Below are 20,170 nucleotides of genomic sequence, written 5' to 3'. Positions count from 1 at the left end.
GTGTGTGTGTGTGTGTCCAGCTCAGCCCACCAGGGGGTGGGGCTGGCTGGCATGTGGTGCTGGGGGATTGAACCGCGGTCCCTGTACTTTGCTAAGCTTGTTCTAAGTAGGTGCTTTAGACCACTGAGCCATCTCACCAGCCCCAAGCATCTTCTTTAAGTCTAAGTGTCGGGTATTGGGTCCCAGTGACAGAACGAGCCTGAGGCAGGTTACACCTGCACAGCTTGGACACAGCTTTGAGAGGGTAGACTATCAGCACAGGCAGCGTCACTCCCAACCAACCTATGTTCCAGCCACCGGTGTTGAGGCCTGGGTCTGACATACTGGAGCAGGAGCCCGAGGAGGTAAAGCTGGGCTGGATGGAAAGGGACACACAGGACTGGCATCAGAATGTTATTGTACATCAAAGTTTACATTTTGGAAAAAAATCAGATGCAAATCTGAAAGGCACATACTTACATATCGACTATGGGATACCATGAGATTGGAAGACCGGTTAGGAAAAGACCCAAAGGGGCTCAGCAGCCCCTGAGGCCGAGACTGCGCCTCAAACACGCTGCAGAGCATAGCCAGGGTCTGAACGTCCCGCAGCCGGCAATAGTGCGCCAAGCTAGAGAAACAGATGTGAGGAGCAAACAAGTGAAGAGCAGGACTGCAGACGGAAGACAGTCGCGCGCGCACTCAGGGTTACTGCCGCGAGGCAGGCTGGGCCTCACGACCCCAGCAGGCACTGGGCCTTCCAGACTCGGGGTCTGGCTACTGCGAGTCTGGCTACATCTGTTTTGAGATAATGGGAATCACAAACTACAGATGAACTCCATATCCGATATTCTAAACACTCTGGCCGGCACCCAGAGTTGGGTGCCAATTTGGATGCCATGTCCCATGAACCAGACAGGCCAGCCCAACACTGGCGTGGGCAGCCCATGCATTTGGCCAGAAGATACCTTGCTCTTCAGGACACGCTTGCGGATGCCACTCCCAAAACCTAAGAGAACCACGGCACGAAGAGTACGTCATTCACTGACTGTGGAGGTGGAATTATGAACTGGAGCTTTTCTGTTCTCATCTTTCCAGTACTAAGGATTGGACTCAGGGAATCATGTATGCTAGGCAAGTATTCTATTGCTAAACTATACTCACAGCCCTTTTTAGATTTTTCTTTTCTAAATTATGAGACAGAACATCACTTAATTGCCCAACCAAGCTGCCTTTGAACTTACGATTCCTCTGTCTCAGCCTCTGCGGTAGCTGGAATTACAGGCACGTGCCATCACATCTAACACAAATTTGAACAGTAAGATCGACAAGGAATATTTTTATTTTTTAGGTATTCCTGTCCCTTTGTCTTTCAGGACTACTAAGCTAGATTATGAGTTAGGGATCAGAAGGTCTTTGCCTCTGTCACAAAATAATGTTCCTTCCTGGGGCCGGGGAGATGGCTCAGTGGAATAAGCGCTTGCCTGGATTCAGATCCCAGTCCCTGTATTTGCCTAAGCAGGCACTTAGTCTGCTGAGCTATCCAGGAGGCTGGGCTTTTTGGAAGGTGAAGAGCCCACAGCTGTGAGTGGACTCAGCTAGGAGGTGGGGTTTTGGGAGTTCAGGCCCCATTTCCACAAAAAAAAAAAAAAAAAGTTCCTTCCTACCACTTAGTCCTTAATATTTTTAAGTGTTTTCACACTCAACATCACGAGTCCCATGTGAACTGTATAAATTGCATTATCACCCCTGCATTAAGGACGACACAATGGGACAGGAGCAAATGTTCCAGGCCTGGCCTCAGCAAGCAAGGAAGGTAAACCTCAAACAGAGGGACAGAGGAATTCCCTGCCCAGGCCTGCAGCCTTGATAGAAATTTCAGAGAGCCAAGTGTCTTACTTGTGATAGATTATTTATAAATTATAAGGATAGTTTGCCATATTTCTGTGCAATACATTGAGCACACACTCAATGTTTTCATTAGATGACTAAGAGGGTGAAAGGGTCCTTGTGTTGGGAGAACACAAACAGCAACACACAACTGTCTAATCTGTACCCAGGGACCAAACTGCACCACATTCAAGAAGAAATGTACCAGCTCTAGCACTCTGTGATTTACAGTCCAATACATGAAATCTGAAGATAGAGAGTCTGAGGGCTCGCAAATCCTTGCCAGAACTGACAAATATGGCTTTAATTCCTTCTGCTGTAAGAAGTTCATCCAGCAGAGGTTATTTCAGATTTAAAAAGAAAAATCCTACTTCTTCCTCTCATTCTTTTTAGGCAATAGCATCTCATGCATTTACAGACCTACAACTGACATTGTTCATTTTCCTCACTTTTGTTCTCAAAACGTACAGTGACTCCAGCAGCTGTCGTCCAAATGGATGCCGTGCCCAGGGTGTTTCCAAATCTGGGTCTGACTTCGGACCAAGGCAAAGGTCTGTAGCTACTGCAGCCAGTGACCAAACCTGGGCAGATCAAAGAGAGCCATGTGAATTCAAACTAGCACGGACAGGAGGAGAAACCAAAATGGGAGCCACCTGTCCTCTACCTACAGCCCAAAGGCTGGCATCTGAAAGCACCCAAAGCAGGAAGCTGAATGAGGCTTGGAACTTTAGGCCCTGCTCAGACCTCCTGAAGCAGAATTTGCATTGTAGACAAGACCCTCAGGGCAGCTGTGTGCACTATAATATCTGAGAAGCATTAACTTCAAAACTTTTATTAAGAAAACTTCAGACATACCACTAGGAAGGCAGTACACAATGTGTTAATTATTGGAATTGTCCTACCAATTTGATTTGAAACTGTCTCATTGCTATTTATTTCTCAATAAAATTATGGAAAAAAGAAAACTTCAGACAGATGACAGTACAGAATCATTCTGAGGGATTCTCTGCTTAACCATTAACTCATGCCATGCTCTGTTGCTGCATTAGTGACCTGGCTTGGCAAGGAGCAAAGAAGGGCACTCTGTACAGTGCCTAAGATCTGTCCTTTCTTAGTCAAATAATGAAAAAGTATTGCTTTTATTAGAAAAGTTTTCATATATTCTGAGGTTAAAAAAGAGCAGGCCAAGACTAAACAGACTTGGCTTTCTTTTTGCTGACACTGATTCTAAGTAATACCTCCAAATCTGAAATCTCAGGGGGCCTGAAATCATCCGCAAACACTAATGTCCACTAAGTGTTAAACCCATGGCTCATGCTGAACTCACCAATCACATATAACCGAAACCCCCACCCCCCTGATACTGCTAGAAGGCCACTACTACAGTACTTTTGGTAAATCTTTTGTAGTAGCAACACATCACTGTATACCCACTAACTGGAAAATACTACCCTAGACTCTGTATGAAGGTCAAAAGAAAAAATACATAAACTTTCAATCAAGGAATTTATAATCTAAGGATGGTAACTGGAACAGCAGCAGTTGTTGTACCACACAGTGAGCATTTCCCACCTGCCAGCTGCTTTTTGAGGCTTTCTAGATACTGTTTCACTTATTTCTCAGAACAAGTTTTGAGGCTCAGCCTACATGGCTGGCTTAGGCTCGGATAACAAAACCATGCTGGAGCCGGAGCCGGTGTCTGTCTGAAGACTCTGCCATGAGTCTTCCCATTTCACTCAGCCTGCCCTGCCCTTCCAAGTCCACTCTGCCAAAAAAGTACTGAAAACTCCAAAGTAAAAGAAGTAGTTTCTCCTTGGACAATGCTTTTTTTTTCAGACATGAACCTTGAGTCTACCTTATTACCACATTCTCCAATCTTCTCACCAAACTATGAGAAAATTATTCTTAGGGTTCTCATTGTACAAATACACTCCAGGGCTGAGTCTAAGAGAACCTGCTCCAGCTAGGAGGCCGAACTACGCCTCAGCCTTCTGCTGTACATTCTGCACTGCTACTATTAGCTCTCAGGTTGTTTTCTTTCTCTTTTTTTCACTTTTTTTTTTTTTTTTTGAGACAGGGTCTTGCTATGCAGCTCAGGCTGGCCTTGAATTCATGGGTATCCTCCTACCTCAGCCTCCTGAGTGCTGGGATTACAGGCATGTACCATCATGCCCTGCTCAACTTACTTTTTTAGTGTTCATAAAAACTAGGTGGCTGGGGTCTTAAAAATCAAGGAAAAGGATTGGCACTCATGTTTGTAGAGTTATAGGGCAAATTACTGAGCTAACAGAAGAACTGCCAGTAATTTCCATTGCTCAGTGTAACTCTCACATTAAAGAATAAGTGTACTAGCAATAGAGACAAAATTAGTGGGTGCTTAGGACTGGGGAAGATGGCACTGAGGGTGACAGCACTGGGCACAGAGTGTTTTTGGGAGTTAACATGTTCTGGAGCTGTGGAGGTGATGGCGGCACAACTCTGAATACACTGAAAGCTGCTGAATGGTACATTTTAAATGTGTAAGATGCATGATACGCAGACTACATTACAATGAGGCTGTTTAAAAAAATACTACAAGAACAGCTTGCTTTAATACACTGCTATGCTCCTCCAAAGACGAAGGCAATTTAAATTTTTGTCAAGATTAAATCATTCTTTTAAAACTGAACATCTCTAGCTAAAGGAACACTTTGGTAAATATTTTATGAAATGCTTTTTAAAGCTAAAGAACTGAGGGTGCAAATGGGAGAGACACAGATATTACCAAATTTAGGTATGTAACAATCACTGTGGTAATGGAATAAATGCTTTAGGATCTTCACAACTGAGTATTGTACAAATAAGCAAAATATCATCCAGGGTGTTTGGGAAGTTACTGTAGCCCTAGAGGTTGGCAAAGAGAATGGGAAAAGAATTGGAAAATTGAAAACGTTTCTAATCCATAACTACCAAGTGAAAACAACCTGCTCTTACAGAAAAACCCAGTGCTCCACCCACAGGGGTGCATGGTACCTGGACAAGGTCCTTCCTTCCAACAAGCATGGCGGAAGTGGCGTTCTTCTGACATGTTTCCTGAATATCGTTCACGTTCAATCTGAAAAGTTTTTAAAATAAAAGAACAGAAGTTTCTCTCCATTCAAATTCCCTAAGCGCTCCTGGTTTAACACACTAAGAACCGCCTCTTTGGCTGAAACTCAGAATTATTTTACTCTGCTCTGGCCTCAAGCTCCTCTCCCTCTGACACAGGAGGGAGGATTAGCTAGAGCTGGAGTTAAAAAGGCTGCTTGAAGAAGGTGAAATTCCAACCGCTTTGAAGTCAGGAAAAGAGGCCACACTCAAATACTAATTTTCTGGCTAGCTTCTCTGTGGCCTTCCCCAGGCTTAGGGGATTTGAGTATATGCAACAATAACTATGATTTCCACACAAAGTGTTGTGCTGTGTGTGTACTACAAAAGAAATCTTTCAGGCCTGGGGAGATAGCCCAATAGAATATGCACTTGCCTGGCAAGTGCAGGGTCCTGAGTTCAATTCCCAGTACCACCAAAAAAAAAAAAAAAAAAAAAAAGAAGAAAGAAAGAAATCTTTCCATTATGTGTCCAAGCTCAGGAAGGAGCGGGAGAGCCACAAGCTGACCTTGGCAAGCTGCTCACGCAACTCCCACTTCCATCAAACACAATAGCTTTGTTTGGTCTGTTTCAGGTGTGGGAGGCTGAGTTCTTACAAGGTCCTCAAGATTCCTGCTCCCCCTGCATATATATCTTGCACAATCTCCCTCCTCTGAATTGAGGTGTGACCAGTGCTTACTGACGTGGTATCACACCCCTGATTATATTACTAAGCAGCTGACCTGGAATTTCTTCAAAGGCAGACTATCCTGGGTGGGCCTGACCTAAGCAGGGAGGTGAGTGGTGGGGGACTGAAGTTTCTGTGAGCTACTCCTACTGGTTTCAGAGATGAAATTCACAGAAGCCTTCTACAGCTGCAAGGGTCTGAATTCTAACCAAATGAGCTTAGAAGAGGACCCTGAGCGACAGAAGAAAACACCATTTTGCTCAGGTCATGATTTCATTTAGGTGGGATCTGAGGCAGAGGCCTAGCAAGCCACACCCAGAATTCTGATCCACAGAAACTAAAAGGCGAACATTGTATGTTGTCCCAAACTGCAAAATTTGCAGTAATTTATTATGGAGCAACAGAAAGCTAATACACTGGGCTTCTAAAACTGCTTTTGAAGAAAAGCTAACATTGAAACAAATTTTTTTTCTTGCCAATCCTACAAAACAAGCACAGCATAATTGAAATCTTGAACTTACATGTACAGTTCTCCCAGAGACTTGTGAACAGGAAGGAGGCACGAGACGTCCTGGATGATGACCTTCCCAGCAGCCTTGATGGGCCGACTGCCAGAGTCCGAACCCTCGCGCTTACTTTTCCACCTCCTGGATTTCTGGGGGAGATGCCAAGATGTAACTAATTGGGACTTTGCGGGGTGGAGACCTACAGTTGCGGAGCTCATCATATTTGCATCATTGGTAATTTGCAGACTTTAAAGTACATCATGCCCACAATTACAAGAATCAGCATCTGTAGGAAACAGAAGGATGACAAAGGGCGCTGAGCTCTTGATCCAAAATACTAACAGGAAGGTAGGCACCTCCTGCAGAGCTAGCTACACTCTGCAGGTGCTCAAGAACCAATACCAGGAAGCCAGAATTAATGAATTAATTTAAAAACAGCAGGTAATTAAGTTAGTAAGGATCCCCAAAATGTAGGAGCAGAGCAAGTTTTAAAGTTGAGTTCAGTACTAGTTCAAAGTTCTTGCCTGAAACTATCAAAAGCTTTGTTCTTCTCCGTTTCAAGAGTTGGTTGCTATTTTAATTCAGACACAGCAGTGTGGGCTCTGCAAACCTTAATTTATGGAGGAAGACAATGAAACGTAGCAGCTGGAGGAGAACTGGCCTGAATGATTGCTAAAAGTGATCATTTTTGAAGGTCAAAAGTAGTTGAGTCAGAGGATGTGTTAATGGACAAGGAGAGCAAGGGCAAGTACCCCAGTCTCCAGAGCTGTCCTTGTAGGTGGCTCTCTGTAAGGAGTCTGTATGTGTGGAATGGCAATATCCTGGAAAACGAGAATTACTAAGCATCGCCCCATCTGGCATCCTCCAGATGACAACCAGACAAGGGAGCAATACTGTATTTGATGTAATTTCACTTCCAAAAATTAACAAAGAGGTCACCAAAGTGAGTCAACGAAGGAAGGGAATGACATATTTATTAATGAAGGAGACAAAGAGGAGCAAATGAAAAGCACCTGCACTTCGGAGTCAGAAAATGAAGGCCGACTGGTCCTGCTCTGAGTATGACCCTGGGCAAATTAATTCTTTATTGTAGATTTAGCCTCATGCACATCACTCTTTCTTTGCTAGTTAACAACTTACGGCTAATGGTGAGCTCTGCTGTCCCATCTCACAAGATCAGTAAGAGGGCAATAAAAATATAGGGGTGCAAACTACACAAACTGAAATGTGCAACCTGAAGTAGCTAATTATTATAAAAGTATATAAACTCTTGGGGATCTAAAAAAGCTTATTGTTTATATTACTCAGAAATCCATTTTGTACATGTGATTTTTATATAATCACTCTTTTGATGAATTAATCTTGGTCTAAATCCAAGCATTTCTTAACATTGGTGTCCCAACTAACTCCAAAGGTGCCTAATACATGTTACTTCCTAGAGGGCTGGCATGTGTCTTGGAACTTACTAAGTCCAGGACATCTCGACTTAGGTAAGGGAGAGAAGCTGTTCAACTGAAGCACCTGTGAACTGCTTTTCATAATAAGTAAGTACATATGCTGCATTATCAGTTTGCAACCGTAACACACTTGATCTGAAGAAGCAGTTCTGGGCCCAGGAAGATAGCTCAGTGGCTTAAGCGCCTGCCTAGCAATTGCAAGGTCCTGAGTTTGATTCTGGGTAGGAAAAAAAAAAAAAAAAGCAGTTCTGTTATGATTTACTACTTATCTATACAAGTTCTGTGTATGTGCATTTTGTTTTTGTTTGTTGTGTCAATGTAGACTGAATCTAGGGCATTCCCAATCAACTGCCTCCCCAGTCCTTTTCATTTATTTATTTTTGGATTTTGAGGCAAGGTCTCCCTAGGCACTAATTTGCCCAGGCTTGCCTCAAACTCAATCTTCTAGGTGCAGGCTCCTGAGCAAGTCCTTACTCTTGAATACAAGAAGCTTAATCTACTATTTTGGGGTAGCCCTTCAATTCTCTACTGTTCTGGTTCTTTTCTAAAGAGTTGTATGATTCTAACAATAACGCTATCCTTTAGCCACAAACATCCTGACTTGGGTGCAGGTAAGGGAAGGACAAGTTAAAAAGCAAACAGCCCATCAGCATGGGCGGGAGCCAGGCAGTGCTAACTGACATGCAACAGCCACAGTCACACGGGGCCTCAATGCCATGCATGACCTGGTCTAGGGAAGGTCATTTAATGCACATGTGCCCTGCAGTGACAGTGAACAGCACGGGGTGTGTAACATGCCCGAAATGACGTGCTCACAGGTGCCACACAACTGACCATCTCTAAAGAGATTTAGAGCACTGAAAAAAAAATCTATGCTAAGAAGACTGCCTGGAATGCAATACAATCCGTCTAATTTAGTCTTGCAGGCTGGCTGGAAGGCTTCTAAACACTGTTCCAGGAAGTTGCTCTGGCTCCTTCCTTGTTAACAAAGAAAATGAGAAGCACTTGAACAATTCAACAGCTCCTGACAGCTGAAAGATGGACGCACTGGGGAAGATGGGGTCTGCTAGCACTTAGCACACACTGAAAGAACTACAATTTTCTGGCTTTTAAAGCAAACCTAAAAAAAGCACATTATATATCACATGAAGGCTTGTGTCAAAGTGGTTCATTTGCGAGTAAGCTGGTTCATGTGGAAACTGACAGTGAAATGTCCAGGTGTACAGATGTTTGACGTAGGACTTCAGATCATGCCTGTTGTCATGGCCACCTTAGCCCCTGCTGAAGGATACTGTGCCCTGAGTGGCACACAGCTCACCAGAGCTGGCTGTGGGATCACCTCCTTGTGTAAGGGGACATGAGGCTATTCAAGATCACTGCACAGAACAGGTCCGTCAGACCGCTGGGCCTGCTCTTGTTAATTAGCTTTTCAGCACTGTATGTGATTTTAGGCTTATAAGGACAAAAATTAAGTCTACCTGTTAACAGGTACGTGGTCCATTTTTAAACAATCATTTCTTTCTTTTTAAAAAATTTTATTTGTGTGTGTGTGTGCGTGTGTGCGTGTGTGCGTGTGTGCATGTGTGTGTGGCCAGCTCAGCCCACCAGGGGGCGGGGCTGGCTGGCATGTGGTGCTGGGGGATTGAACCGCGGTCCCTGTGCTTTGCTGAGCTTGTTCTAAGTAGGCGCTTTAGACCACTGAGCCATCTCACCAGCCCCAAACATTCATTTCTGTATGAAAAAAGATGACCATTTGATTCAAGTGCGGCCCCCCCATACTACCCTACAACCGTTGCGTTCTTCAGTCACTCTTCTGCTGAGCATCATGACTGTCAGTTCAAGCTGAGACCATTTCAGGCAGGGTTTAAGAGTCTGCCCTACACGTGTGCTTCGGTCAGACAGAACAAAGCTTAGAGTATGAGGTGGTATCTTGGGACTCTTCCCCTATTTGCAGTCTTGGGTTACAGAAATCTGTAGAAACAAACTAGCGTGTGCTGTCAGTATTTAATGAAAATGCAGACAGTGGTCTTCTACAAGTTTCTGTAATTTTCCTTCACTAAGTTAGGGAAACTGTATTTCCTGGGATTTCTTGAGATACAGCCTTCCAGGATTTTCCATTTGATCTATCCTGGAAGAACAGGAATTACCTTCTAGAACCCTGCTCTGCTGCCTCTAAGCTCTAACAGAAAGTGGTTCCCCCCTGATTCTAGCTGCCACTGGGAACCAAACTGTAAAAGCTACTATGGGATAGCACTAATAGTTTTTATTAATCCAGCGAGGAATAACTTTAAAATATTGTCAAAAATTCTTGAGGGACTACAAAATAGTGCTAATTTTTATTATGTTTTTAACTTGATGATTGGTTTTATATATGAAATGTCTTCCTTTCAGGCAACAGGGATCACTCAGTAATCCTAATGAGTAATTATTATTCTGGAGAGTAAATGTAACAATGCTGCCTAAATCTCTATTATCAAATATTTGGGGCCTTAACATCCTGTCTGTTCTCTAACAAAAATACAGATACATTTTTAGGGGTTTTCCTTTAGGGGGTGAGGGGTGCAGCTCAGTAACACAAGTGAGCCCAGCAACAAAGTGAGCTCAGCAGCACAACTGCTTGCCTACCTGGCAAACTGGAGGTTTTGAGTTTGACTTCTAGTACTCACCAAAAAAGAGAGAGACAGAGAGACAGACAGAGACAGAAACAGAGAGAGACACAGAGAGAAACAAAGAGAGACAGAGAGAGAGAGACAGAGAGACAAAGACAGAGAGACAGAGAGAGATGAAGAGAGAGGGAGAGAGGGAGACAGAGACAGAGACAGAGAGAGACAGAGAGATTGATTGATTGATTGATTGATTGATTTCCTCCAGGACGCTGGCAATAAAAACCATTCCTGTTTCATCCACACTTCTCCTACAACTGACTTCACAATTAATATCTTGCAGGCCACTTGGGGGGGGGGGTCTCTCTTGTCTATGCAACAGACAAGTAAAAGCATACGGCTTTCTCCTAGGACTCTGGTTTCAGAAAACAATGATACTCTAGGCTAAGGTAGGTTACTCCATCTGAGTTAAGGAAGAGCACGTGGACCAAACTGCCCCCAGCCTCCTGCACTACTCCAGTCCCACTCTGAGGGGCTTCAATGTGGATACTGTTCTGTGCAACAAAACTGGTACTTCTGGGAGGAAAAGGACGTTATTTTTTTTAGGTCTTTTCAATGCTCCATCAACAGAAAATGTCCTTTCCCCACAGATTTCATGAGAAGGGACTAGGGGAAGGGAGACAAAGCGAGACAGACAAATTATTACGTGATGAGCTCCAGGATGCCCCTTTTGAACATCCTGGGAAGGTGTATGTGGCATATGGCAAAGAAGACGGGGGGAGGGGGGAGAGGAGTAGGAGGGAGCACTGGTGCAAAGAGCACTGAATGACAACCAACAGCCAGCTTGCGACTGTACCACCAGTGTTACTGCTACAATTGGAGGCAACATCGATGCCAGTAAATGGGTTAAATATAAAAGAATAAGCCCAAGAATAAGCCACCAACTGCTTCGCAGCAACCCCATCAACAATGCATAATCAGCACAGTGGGCAGGGAGCCAAAATGAGTTCCTATTTAAGGAGCAGCGAAAGCAGGACTTCTGGCAAATTGGAGGAGCTTCAGCAGTTGGGTTGGTTAGGACCAGTTTTTTGAGAAAAGGTGGCCATGTCAGTGGCTCCCCTGGCAAGTTGTTGGTAGCAGTGGTACTTACTGATCGGGCTCCTGATTTCAACTGGTCTTCATATTAAAAGCTACAGGACTGTTCTTCTAAACTTTATAGCATATGAAATTGACCTGAAGGCTCAAGACTGCCTAGAGGTCACCTTGGCACTACTGAAACATGAAGGGGATGGGAGGAAAACAGAAGAGGGGAGATGGCCAATAGGAGTGAGTAGGAAAGAAGGAAAAAGAGGGACAACCACAGCAGAGGTTTATTGGTAAATACAAAATACTGATGGTAATGAAAAAATTTGTTCTGGAAAATTCCCAAAGGATAAAACTAGCTTATGTATTATGCTAACAAGGCAGGTAGGCACACTTCCCTCTCTAAGCTAGACCAGAACTATAAAACAGAGGTTAAGTGGCAGAAGCCTCTTGTATCTTCCTCTGCTCCCCCCATGCCAAAGGTAGGCGTCTGAAACTCTCCAAGTGAAATCAGGTAAGCTAAAGTCATTTAACTGGGGTTCCCTGCAAGAACCCAGTGTTAGGTTTCACTTGTGAAGAAGTCCATCTGTGGTCCTTCCCAACATTTACCCATTTGTGACCCCATGATGGAGCAAGGAGGCAGTCCTTGGAGCTGGACTCCTCAGAGAGAAGAATTTACTGTTGCTGGTCCTGAAAGCCAGTTAGCCTGTCACTTCAGGTTCCTCAAAGCCAGGCAGGTGGCATTTTATTCTTGGGCCTTTGGGTAGAGACAGGATTAGTTAAGGAGAGCATTTGCACAGCGCACAGTACCGGGAAGTCGTTAATTGCTTGTATGGACCAACGTCGCCGGGCAGAGCGAGGAGACATCTGTGCGTGAAAACGTTACACCCAGGAAGAGGGAAGAAAAACACCAAGAAAATTAAAAGGGAAAAATATAGAATAATATGAAAGTTTCCCCCACATCTACTGGATTAAAAGGTATAGATACCACAACACTGGGAATGGAACAGCAAAAAAAATCCGACCCTGAGGCCCGGCAGGGTCCCACCCTCTCAACGCCCAACCCCTACCCAGCACAATGCAATCCCAGCTTCCAGTTCACTGTTCTTCAGTCATGTTTCAGGGTACAACGAGGCTAAGGTCAACATGGCTCTGACAAAGGGACTGCAATCTATGGTTCAGGTATTTGAACAAGGGCAAAGAGGGCAATGTAAGCAGAGAAACGGGGCAAGAGTCCTGTGCCGCCCCTCCTGGTCCCTTTTAATCAACGAGAAGGAAGTGCTGATGGAGGTACATTCTCACTCTCCAAAGAAAAGCTCTTCCTCAGGCTTGATACCTCACTTGGGGGGGGGGTGTGGTTGGGTGGGGGCTGATGAGAGAACTGCATGTCTGGACAATGGGACTTCAGGGTCACTTTCAGAGCTAGGCTGGGGAGCCCAGAGCCCTGGAAAACTGAAAGGAGGAGGGGGAGGGGAAGGGCAGGCGGAAGAGGAGGACGGCGCTCTGGCTAAGTGGAACGGGGAGCATACAGCCTACAGTCTGGCTCTGGAGATCAGAAGGTATTTTAGGGGGCCGGGGAGATGCTCAGTAGAATAAGTGCTTGCCTGGCAAGTGCAAGGGCCTGAGTTCAATCCCTGGTTCAGGGGAAAAAAAAAAAGGAAGGTATTTTATTAACATAAAGACCTCTGCAGGTTTTACACCAAAAGCAGAGAGGAAAATGATTTCTTTCTCTTTTTTTGGTCTTTTTGAGACACCATCTCACTATGCAGTTCAGGATGGCTTGCATTCTGTAAACTTTTTTTTTTTGGCAGAACCAGGGATTGAACTCAGGCCCTTGCACTCGTCAGCTGGCTTGCATTCTGTAGCCCAGGCTGGTCTCAAACTCACAATGATTCTCCTGCCTCAGCCTCCCAAGTGCTGGGATTATACACTTACAGGGGTGTGCCACCAAGTGATGTTTTTAAGTATTTATCTGGTTCTGGGCCATCTGATTTATCCCAAGAATGAACAATATTTCATCAGCTATTAATAGCTGGTCTGCTTGCTAAATTCATTCATCTAAGCATCTCTTTGCTTTCTGACTTCCTATGAAATGAGAGGTTTTTAGGCTTCTCATATTTTTAAGTTTTTAGGGAAAAAACCTTGGAACACTCAGTGAATATACCAAATTGACCTAAGTAGGGCAGGCTAAAACAAGAAAAGCAAGCAACAGTGTTCAAATGGCTCCGCCAAGAGCCTTTACAATCTCAAAAACACTCCGAATTCCTCCATTGCTGTCAGACAGCTTTGCTGCTTCTTCACTCTCCCTTATTCAATGCTCTCAGGAAAAAAGTAGAGCTCTATCAGGGAATAAAAGTATGCAGGAGAAAGATGGGGGCTCAAAAAAAGTTAGCAAGCCGCAAATGCTTCCTGAACAAAAAGAATAAAGTGCTGTCATTTGACAGGCGAAACTAGACTCCTGAGGACTAGAAAATGCTCCCTGAGGAGTAACAAGCTCTGAAGGCAGACGTGGCAGCTGTGTGGACATCAGGGCAGAATTCTATGACTTAGTGCCTCTGTCCCCTACTTACACAGGATGGGCCTAAACAAGCTTTAGGGAGAGATACGCTGACTTCAGACTCACCAGGAAATAACTAGCTTGAATCATTTTGTTTTTTCTTTTTTTTTGTGGTACCAGGGATTGAACTCAGGACTTTGAGCTTGCCAGGCAGGCGTTTATACCACTGAGCTATATCCCTCGCCTCTCACTTTTGTTTTCTCAATAGGATGGATAGCATGAAAATTTTTTTAGAACAAAAACTGATAAATAGCAATTTCATATGATCTAACCTAAGAATCAATATATGTCAATCATGAAAGTGTATCTCCCTTGTCCAGGGATTCTCAGGGTCTTGCAATGACCTATGTGATAGCAAAAACATTCAAATCCACCTCCATCATAATTTAGGAACTTTTCTGTATGTATATTGTACATTAGTATATGTGAGATTATGATAAAAGTGTCCTCCCATTTTATTTTGGTCACTTTTTAAAGCTTAAAGACCAGATGCTGCTGTCAGACTAGGGTACTAGCATGGCCTATTTTCTGTGGAGAAGTAGTATATATATCTGGAACCATCCCAAACTGAATATCACATTGCTTCTGCCACTCCCCAACAGATCCTATCAGGCCCCTGCTCTGGTCCCTTGTGGTGTTTGCAGCAAAAGAGGCCAGGTCATCAGGGACATGAACACAGGTTTACTGATGTTTTTACATTAGAAGAGGTTCCACCTTGGAAATGGAGTTACTTTGACTAGAAATGGGCTTTATACATGACCACAAAGTCAAAAGTGCCAGTCAGTCTATCCTGCCCAATTGCATCCCCAGCACAGGCAGGTAGCACCTCACATGAACAGAAGGGAAATTCAGCTTTGCCTCTGACTAAAAGATCTCAGCCCAACCCTGACATTAAGGAAAATTCTTACATTTATTCAACCATGAGTGTGTCTGGGTTTTATGGTAACTAAATGCCTTAGTTCCAAATAGTTTATCAAATCATCTATCCAGTTACCTGCTAGTCTGCAGGAAGAAAAAAAAAAAGTTAAAAAATTTGAAAGTAAAGGACTTAAGGAGGATATAGTTAAGTAGGTATTCTACTGAGGTCTGTCACAGCCAGGGGGACAGAACTCTACTAGACATGTGAGGAAGGGGACTGTGAAAAGTTGGCCAAGAAGGCAACAAGCAATCATTCCCTCTATGTGACTGAAAGGTTTTGTCACAAGACTGGTCTCATTTCAAACATAAGTTACTGACACTCAGTCACATGAAGCTCTAAGATCATCACACAAAGTCAGTTGAGGCTGGTCAGCTACCTCAAGCCAAGGGTAGGCACTCACTGCAATTTCAGTGAAGATACTTCTAATGCCTGACTAAACCTTGGTTTTAAATTTAAAACAAATTCAAATTTTTTTTTCAAATTAATTTGTTATTTGTCATTCAGCAGGGAATGATATCCAAGAATTCCTAAAGACTGAGTCGATGGAGTAACTCAAGATAGGGGTCATGTTAGCTAAAACCTGTTCAAATCAGATTCTCAATCTGACAACACAGAAAGAATTCTTATAACTGCTCCTATGTTCTGGCAGTGTTCTACATGCTGCTGCTACCAGAGGTTTCTGCTAGCTCCGTGATAACTACTTTAGGGATGATCAGCTCTTTAATAACTCTAGAACATAAGGACAGGTCAGGTGAGTTTTGTATAAACTGATCCATTCTAAAGGGTATTTAAATGTTTTCTTTTTTTGGGGGGGGGGGCGGAACCAGGGATTGAACTCAGATCCTTATGTTTGCCGGTCAAGCGCTTATCCTACTGAGCCATTTCCCTGGCCCCTAAGTGTATTCTTAACAGAAATAAGAAACCTTTTAAATATCAATTTAAGATCTCATATCTATGAAGTTCCAAGTATACCAAAACCTCAGCTTCCAGAATGTTCTTTAATTTGTTGACAAATATCAGGAATGGCCAGGAAGACCTGAAGCTATTTATTCCACCTGAAGTAACAGGGAGCAACTGGATGGATGGGGCTTACAGGACGGGGTCACATGGCGCATGAAAGACTAGACCCCACCCCTTTTCTACACCATACACGCCACACTGGTCAAACCAACCAAAAGGAAGAGATCATCACCCTTTCGTGAACAAATTGTGACAGTGAAATAATATACAGGGGTACTAAACTGCTGTACATGGCAGGCAGGGACACAAAGAGCAAGAACCCAGGAGGAGGGTAAGAACCAAAGGCAATGGCCAGAGCACTTACCCGTTCCTTGTAGTAGAAAGAACTGATGGAGACCTGTTCTTTCTCGCTGCGAGTGGGGCTTCCGCTGTATAAACGGAGATTGCCAGGGGCCTCTGTGCGAATCTTCATCGGTGCAATCAAGCCAGTATGATAAGCAGACAGGGCTGAGAGAGATCTGTCATTGAAAATGAGAATTATCCATGTGTGCTGTAGTTTTTTTCATATTTCTAAGCAGGGCTATTCTTAGCACTTGATGAAACCAAGAGGGAATGACATGGAAAGAAAAAGGAAAAAAAAAAAAGAACCAAATAAAACTTTCAAAACTGAAAAATGTTTTATCTGCAGACAGACTGCTTCCATGATTGGATACAAAGATAATTCAAATAAAATAAATAATTAGTAAACTTAGTATTTGCTTCAGTAGCATAAATACTTAAAACAGCAATTAGTAAATTTAGATACAAGGTCAATCTATACAAATCTGTGTCTATATATTAGAAACAAACATTAGTAAAATAAATAACTCAAAATGTTTCATCTAAATACCATCGAAACACTGAATACTTAGCAACAAATTTAGTAAAACACATCAAATACCTACAAAAAATTTAATTTACAAAGTACAGTGAAAATATAAAATATAGCTAGGAGAAATTAAGGAAGATACAGAATAATAGAGACGTACGACACTAGTGGGTTAGAGGTTCTACACTGTTAAGATGTCAGTTTCCTCTGAAGCAACCTAGAGTTCATACAATTTCAATACAATAACAGAAACAGGGTTTTTAAAAATAGAAACTAAGCTGATTTTACAATTTTATAGACATACAAAGAGATCTAGAATAGCCAACATAAAACTAACAAGAATAAAACTAGAAGCATTCAACTATCAGATTTTAAAACTTGCTATACAAGGCAATATTATTACAAATTCAACACAGGCAATCTTTTCACAAGTAGGACTAGGTCTGTTTACTTCTACTGAATGAAACAAACTCTGGAGGGTCAGCGAGATACTTCAGCAGTCTAAGCACCTCCTTAGCAAGAGCAGGGACCTGGTTCAATCCCTGGCACACATGCCCCGCCAGACCCCCCCTGGGGTGCCCTGAACTGGCCCCAAGACCCGGTGTGGTGCCGCACACGCGTAATCATGGCACTGGGAGGCTGAAAACAGGCGGATGAGCATGAGCTGTGTAGTGAGACCCTGTACCAAGGACATTTAAAAACACAAAGAAAAACAAAACTCTTATCCTTAGCTCACACTGTACACTAAGTGGGTCACCGACCTTAAATTAATAGCTCTAAGAAGAAAATACAGGAATATATTTCTGTGACTTGGGTAAGTAAAGGCTTCTTGAATATAACATGAAAATCACTAACCAACCATGAGATTAAAAAGTGATAAGCTGGGCATTATCAAATTAAAAACTGCTGCTAACCAAAGGTCATTAAGAGGGCCGTCCAGATAGCTCAGCAGACTAAAGCGCTGCTTACGCACAATGCAGCGGCCAGGCTCCATCCCCAGCACGCAGTGCCAGCCCCGCCCCAAGGCGCGCTGAGACAGCAACTGAGACTAGGTGTGGCGGCACACAAGCCTGTAATCCCAGGGCTTGGGAGGCTGAAAACAGGAGAATCACTAGGAGTCCGATCTACATAGTGAGACCCTGTAGACCCTGTGCTAAATACTTAAAAAAAAAAAAAAAAAAATCATTAAGGAGAGAAAAATCAGCCACAGATTAGAACATCAATATGCACATCTGACAAAAGATTTTCAATGAAAATAAGTATCACAAACACTAACTACGGTCCCCCCTAAAGCATGCGCGGCACTTCAACTGCAACATCACAAAGAAAGAAGCCAGCGGTCATTGAGGCCACAAAAGCTGCCTGGCTCATTAGCCACAATCATAGAAATGCTAATCAGAACCACAGTGAGGATGTACTCCATTCCTACCACAAAGACAGAGTAGAAAAGATTGCCAATACAACACTTGAGACACACTGGGGTAATCAGTGCTCTGAAACACCTAGGGCGTAGACGCAGTGGCACAACCAGTGTGCACAAATATTGGGAAACTTCTGATAAAATTGAACATATGCCTATATCCTGTGGCCCACAATGCCACTCCTTGAGGAAAGAAATTAATATGTATACCCATAAAAAGACTTGTATTCATAATAGCCCAAGCTGGAAACAGTCCAAATGTCCATGGATAGGAGAATGAACACGCTGTGCTATACTTGTACAATGCAATTACGGATACATGCAGCCATGTGGGTCAAGTTCTGCAACATTAAGCTGAGGAAGTCAGACACAAAATAGTTCATGCTGCATGATTCCATTTCAGTAAAGTTTAAGATCAGGCAAAACTAATGGAGATGCAGTGGTGCACACCTGTAATCTCAGCACTGAGGAAGACTGGGGTGGAAAAATCATCAATCTAGGTCCAACCCAGGCAACATAATAAGACCCTCTTTCAAAAAGGGAAGGTGAGGGTACTGGGATGTAGATCAGTAGTAGAGATCCCTGGGATTAAACCTGCACTACCACCACCAAAAACAGGGCAAAACTAAACTATAGTGATAAAGTCAGAACAGTGGTTTTTCCTCTGGGTGATGAAGGGCTGGGGAAAGGAGCTGGGACTTCTGGGAGTGAGGCTAATGCTATCTTGATCTGAATGCTAGCCAGCAAGTGGTCTCCTTCAGGCCTGTATAATGTTCATTACATCTCTACAAAGTACTGCTGGCTGAAAAATGTTCCTAGCAGAACATATGATCAAAATCCACATACAGATACCCACGCTTTCTTTTGAGAGCAGGTAACTGTTTTCTAGCCTTTCCAACAGCATCTGGTGCAATGCAGGTTCCCTGGTTACTGAAACCCAGATCCTAGGGTCCAAGGTCTCCTCTGCCTGAGTTAGTGTGGAGCCTGGCAACCTCCCAGTGGACCAGGAGCATGGGCTCACTCGCTGCAGCTGCAAGGTTTCTTCTTAGCCTGCTGATTCATTCCCAAGTGTCCTGGCCAATGATCCTGTCTCCTGAATATTGCCTGCTTCTCGTGGGAAGGTTTCCAAGTTAACACCCCACCACAGAACAAGTCCTTCATGCATTACTGTACAGCCTTGAAGCTTAAAAACCAGGGGTCACAGAAACTGTGAGCCCTGCTCATGAGCCAGGCAGTACTTTCCAAGCCTTTGCAAGGACTTGTTCATTTAGTGTTTCCAGCAAGTAAAAGTGAGGGCTATTGCAGTCCACACGGCTGCTAAAGAATCTAAGACCATTAAAATAAGCTTCCCAATACTAGAGAATCACAGGACCAACACATGGACATTTGGTCCTTCACTAATACCCCTAACTGCTACACTACATCTCCTGTTAGGACTAAAAAATAAATAAATAAATAATGCACAAAAAAATAATGAAGGGCTGGTCAGATGGCTCAATGGTCTAAAGCACCTACTTAGAACAAGCTTAGCAAAGCACAGGGACCGTGGTTCAATCCCCCAGCACCACATGCCAGCCAGCCCCGACCCCTGGTGGGCTGAGCTGCCCCCCCAAATAAATAAATAAAATTTAAAACATAAAATAATGAAGATAACGAGTATGTTCTGTTGTTAACAGTAGCTCCTGGAATAGGGGAAAGGGAAGGAAGGGCTTTTGCATTTTAACTTACAACTTCACATTGAATTTTTCTAACATACTTCTTATATAAATTATACGTATTTTGGCAATATTAGAAGTGGCTTATCACTGTTAAAAAATAACAGAACATGTTTTCAGTTTGATTTAACATTAAACAATTAAAATACTGAAAAAATGAATACTCCTTTAGCAATAGGAGAAAAGCACATTAAAAAAGAATTTGCCAGGTACAGTGTCTATAATACCAGCTACTCAGAAGGCTGAAGCTGGACAGTCACATATTCAAGGCCAGCCTGGGCAACTTAGTGAGACCCTGTCTAAAATTAAATTTTATTTTATTTATTTATTTATTTATATTTTCCCCATAATTTTATTGATAAACAAATAGCAATGAGACAGTTTCAAATCAAACTGGTAGGACAGTTTCAATAATTCACA

At 43.2% G+C, this 20,170-nt stretch overlaps 1 protein-coding gene across 1 annotated transcript in view; it reads right to left on the bottom strand.

Moving 5' to 3' along the window:
- Positions 1-20,170, bottom strand: part of Wdr59 (WD repeat domain 59) — a 98,985-nt gene that overhangs the window by 13,544 nt on the left and 65,271 nt on the right. The window contains exons 19-25 of the mRNA XM_012513509.2: positions 16,112-16,265; positions 12,122-12,178; positions 6,184-6,317; positions 4,882-4,963; positions 2,338-2,450; positions 460-610; positions 283-355 (exon numbers count right to left, since the gene is read on the bottom strand). Coding sequence (XP_012368963.2) covers positions 283-355; positions 460-610; positions 2,338-2,450; positions 4,882-4,963; positions 6,184-6,317; positions 12,122-12,178; positions 16,112-16,265 — 764 coding nt within the window. The remainder of the gene's footprint in view (positions 1-282; positions 356-459; positions 611-2,337; positions 2,451-4,881; positions 4,964-6,183; positions 6,318-12,121; positions 12,179-16,111; positions 16,266-20,170) is intronic.

This window comes from Octodon degus, unplaced genomic scaffold (assembly GCF_000260255.1).
Source record: "Octodon degus isolate 3935 unplaced genomic scaffold, OctDeg1.0 scaffold00011, whole genome shotgun sequence".
Lineage (NCBI taxonomy): Eukaryota > Metazoa > Chordata > Mammalia > Rodentia > Octodontidae > Octodon > Octodon degus.
Note: the sequence above shows the minus strand (reverse complement) of the source record. Positions and strands in the feature narration are given on the sequence as shown.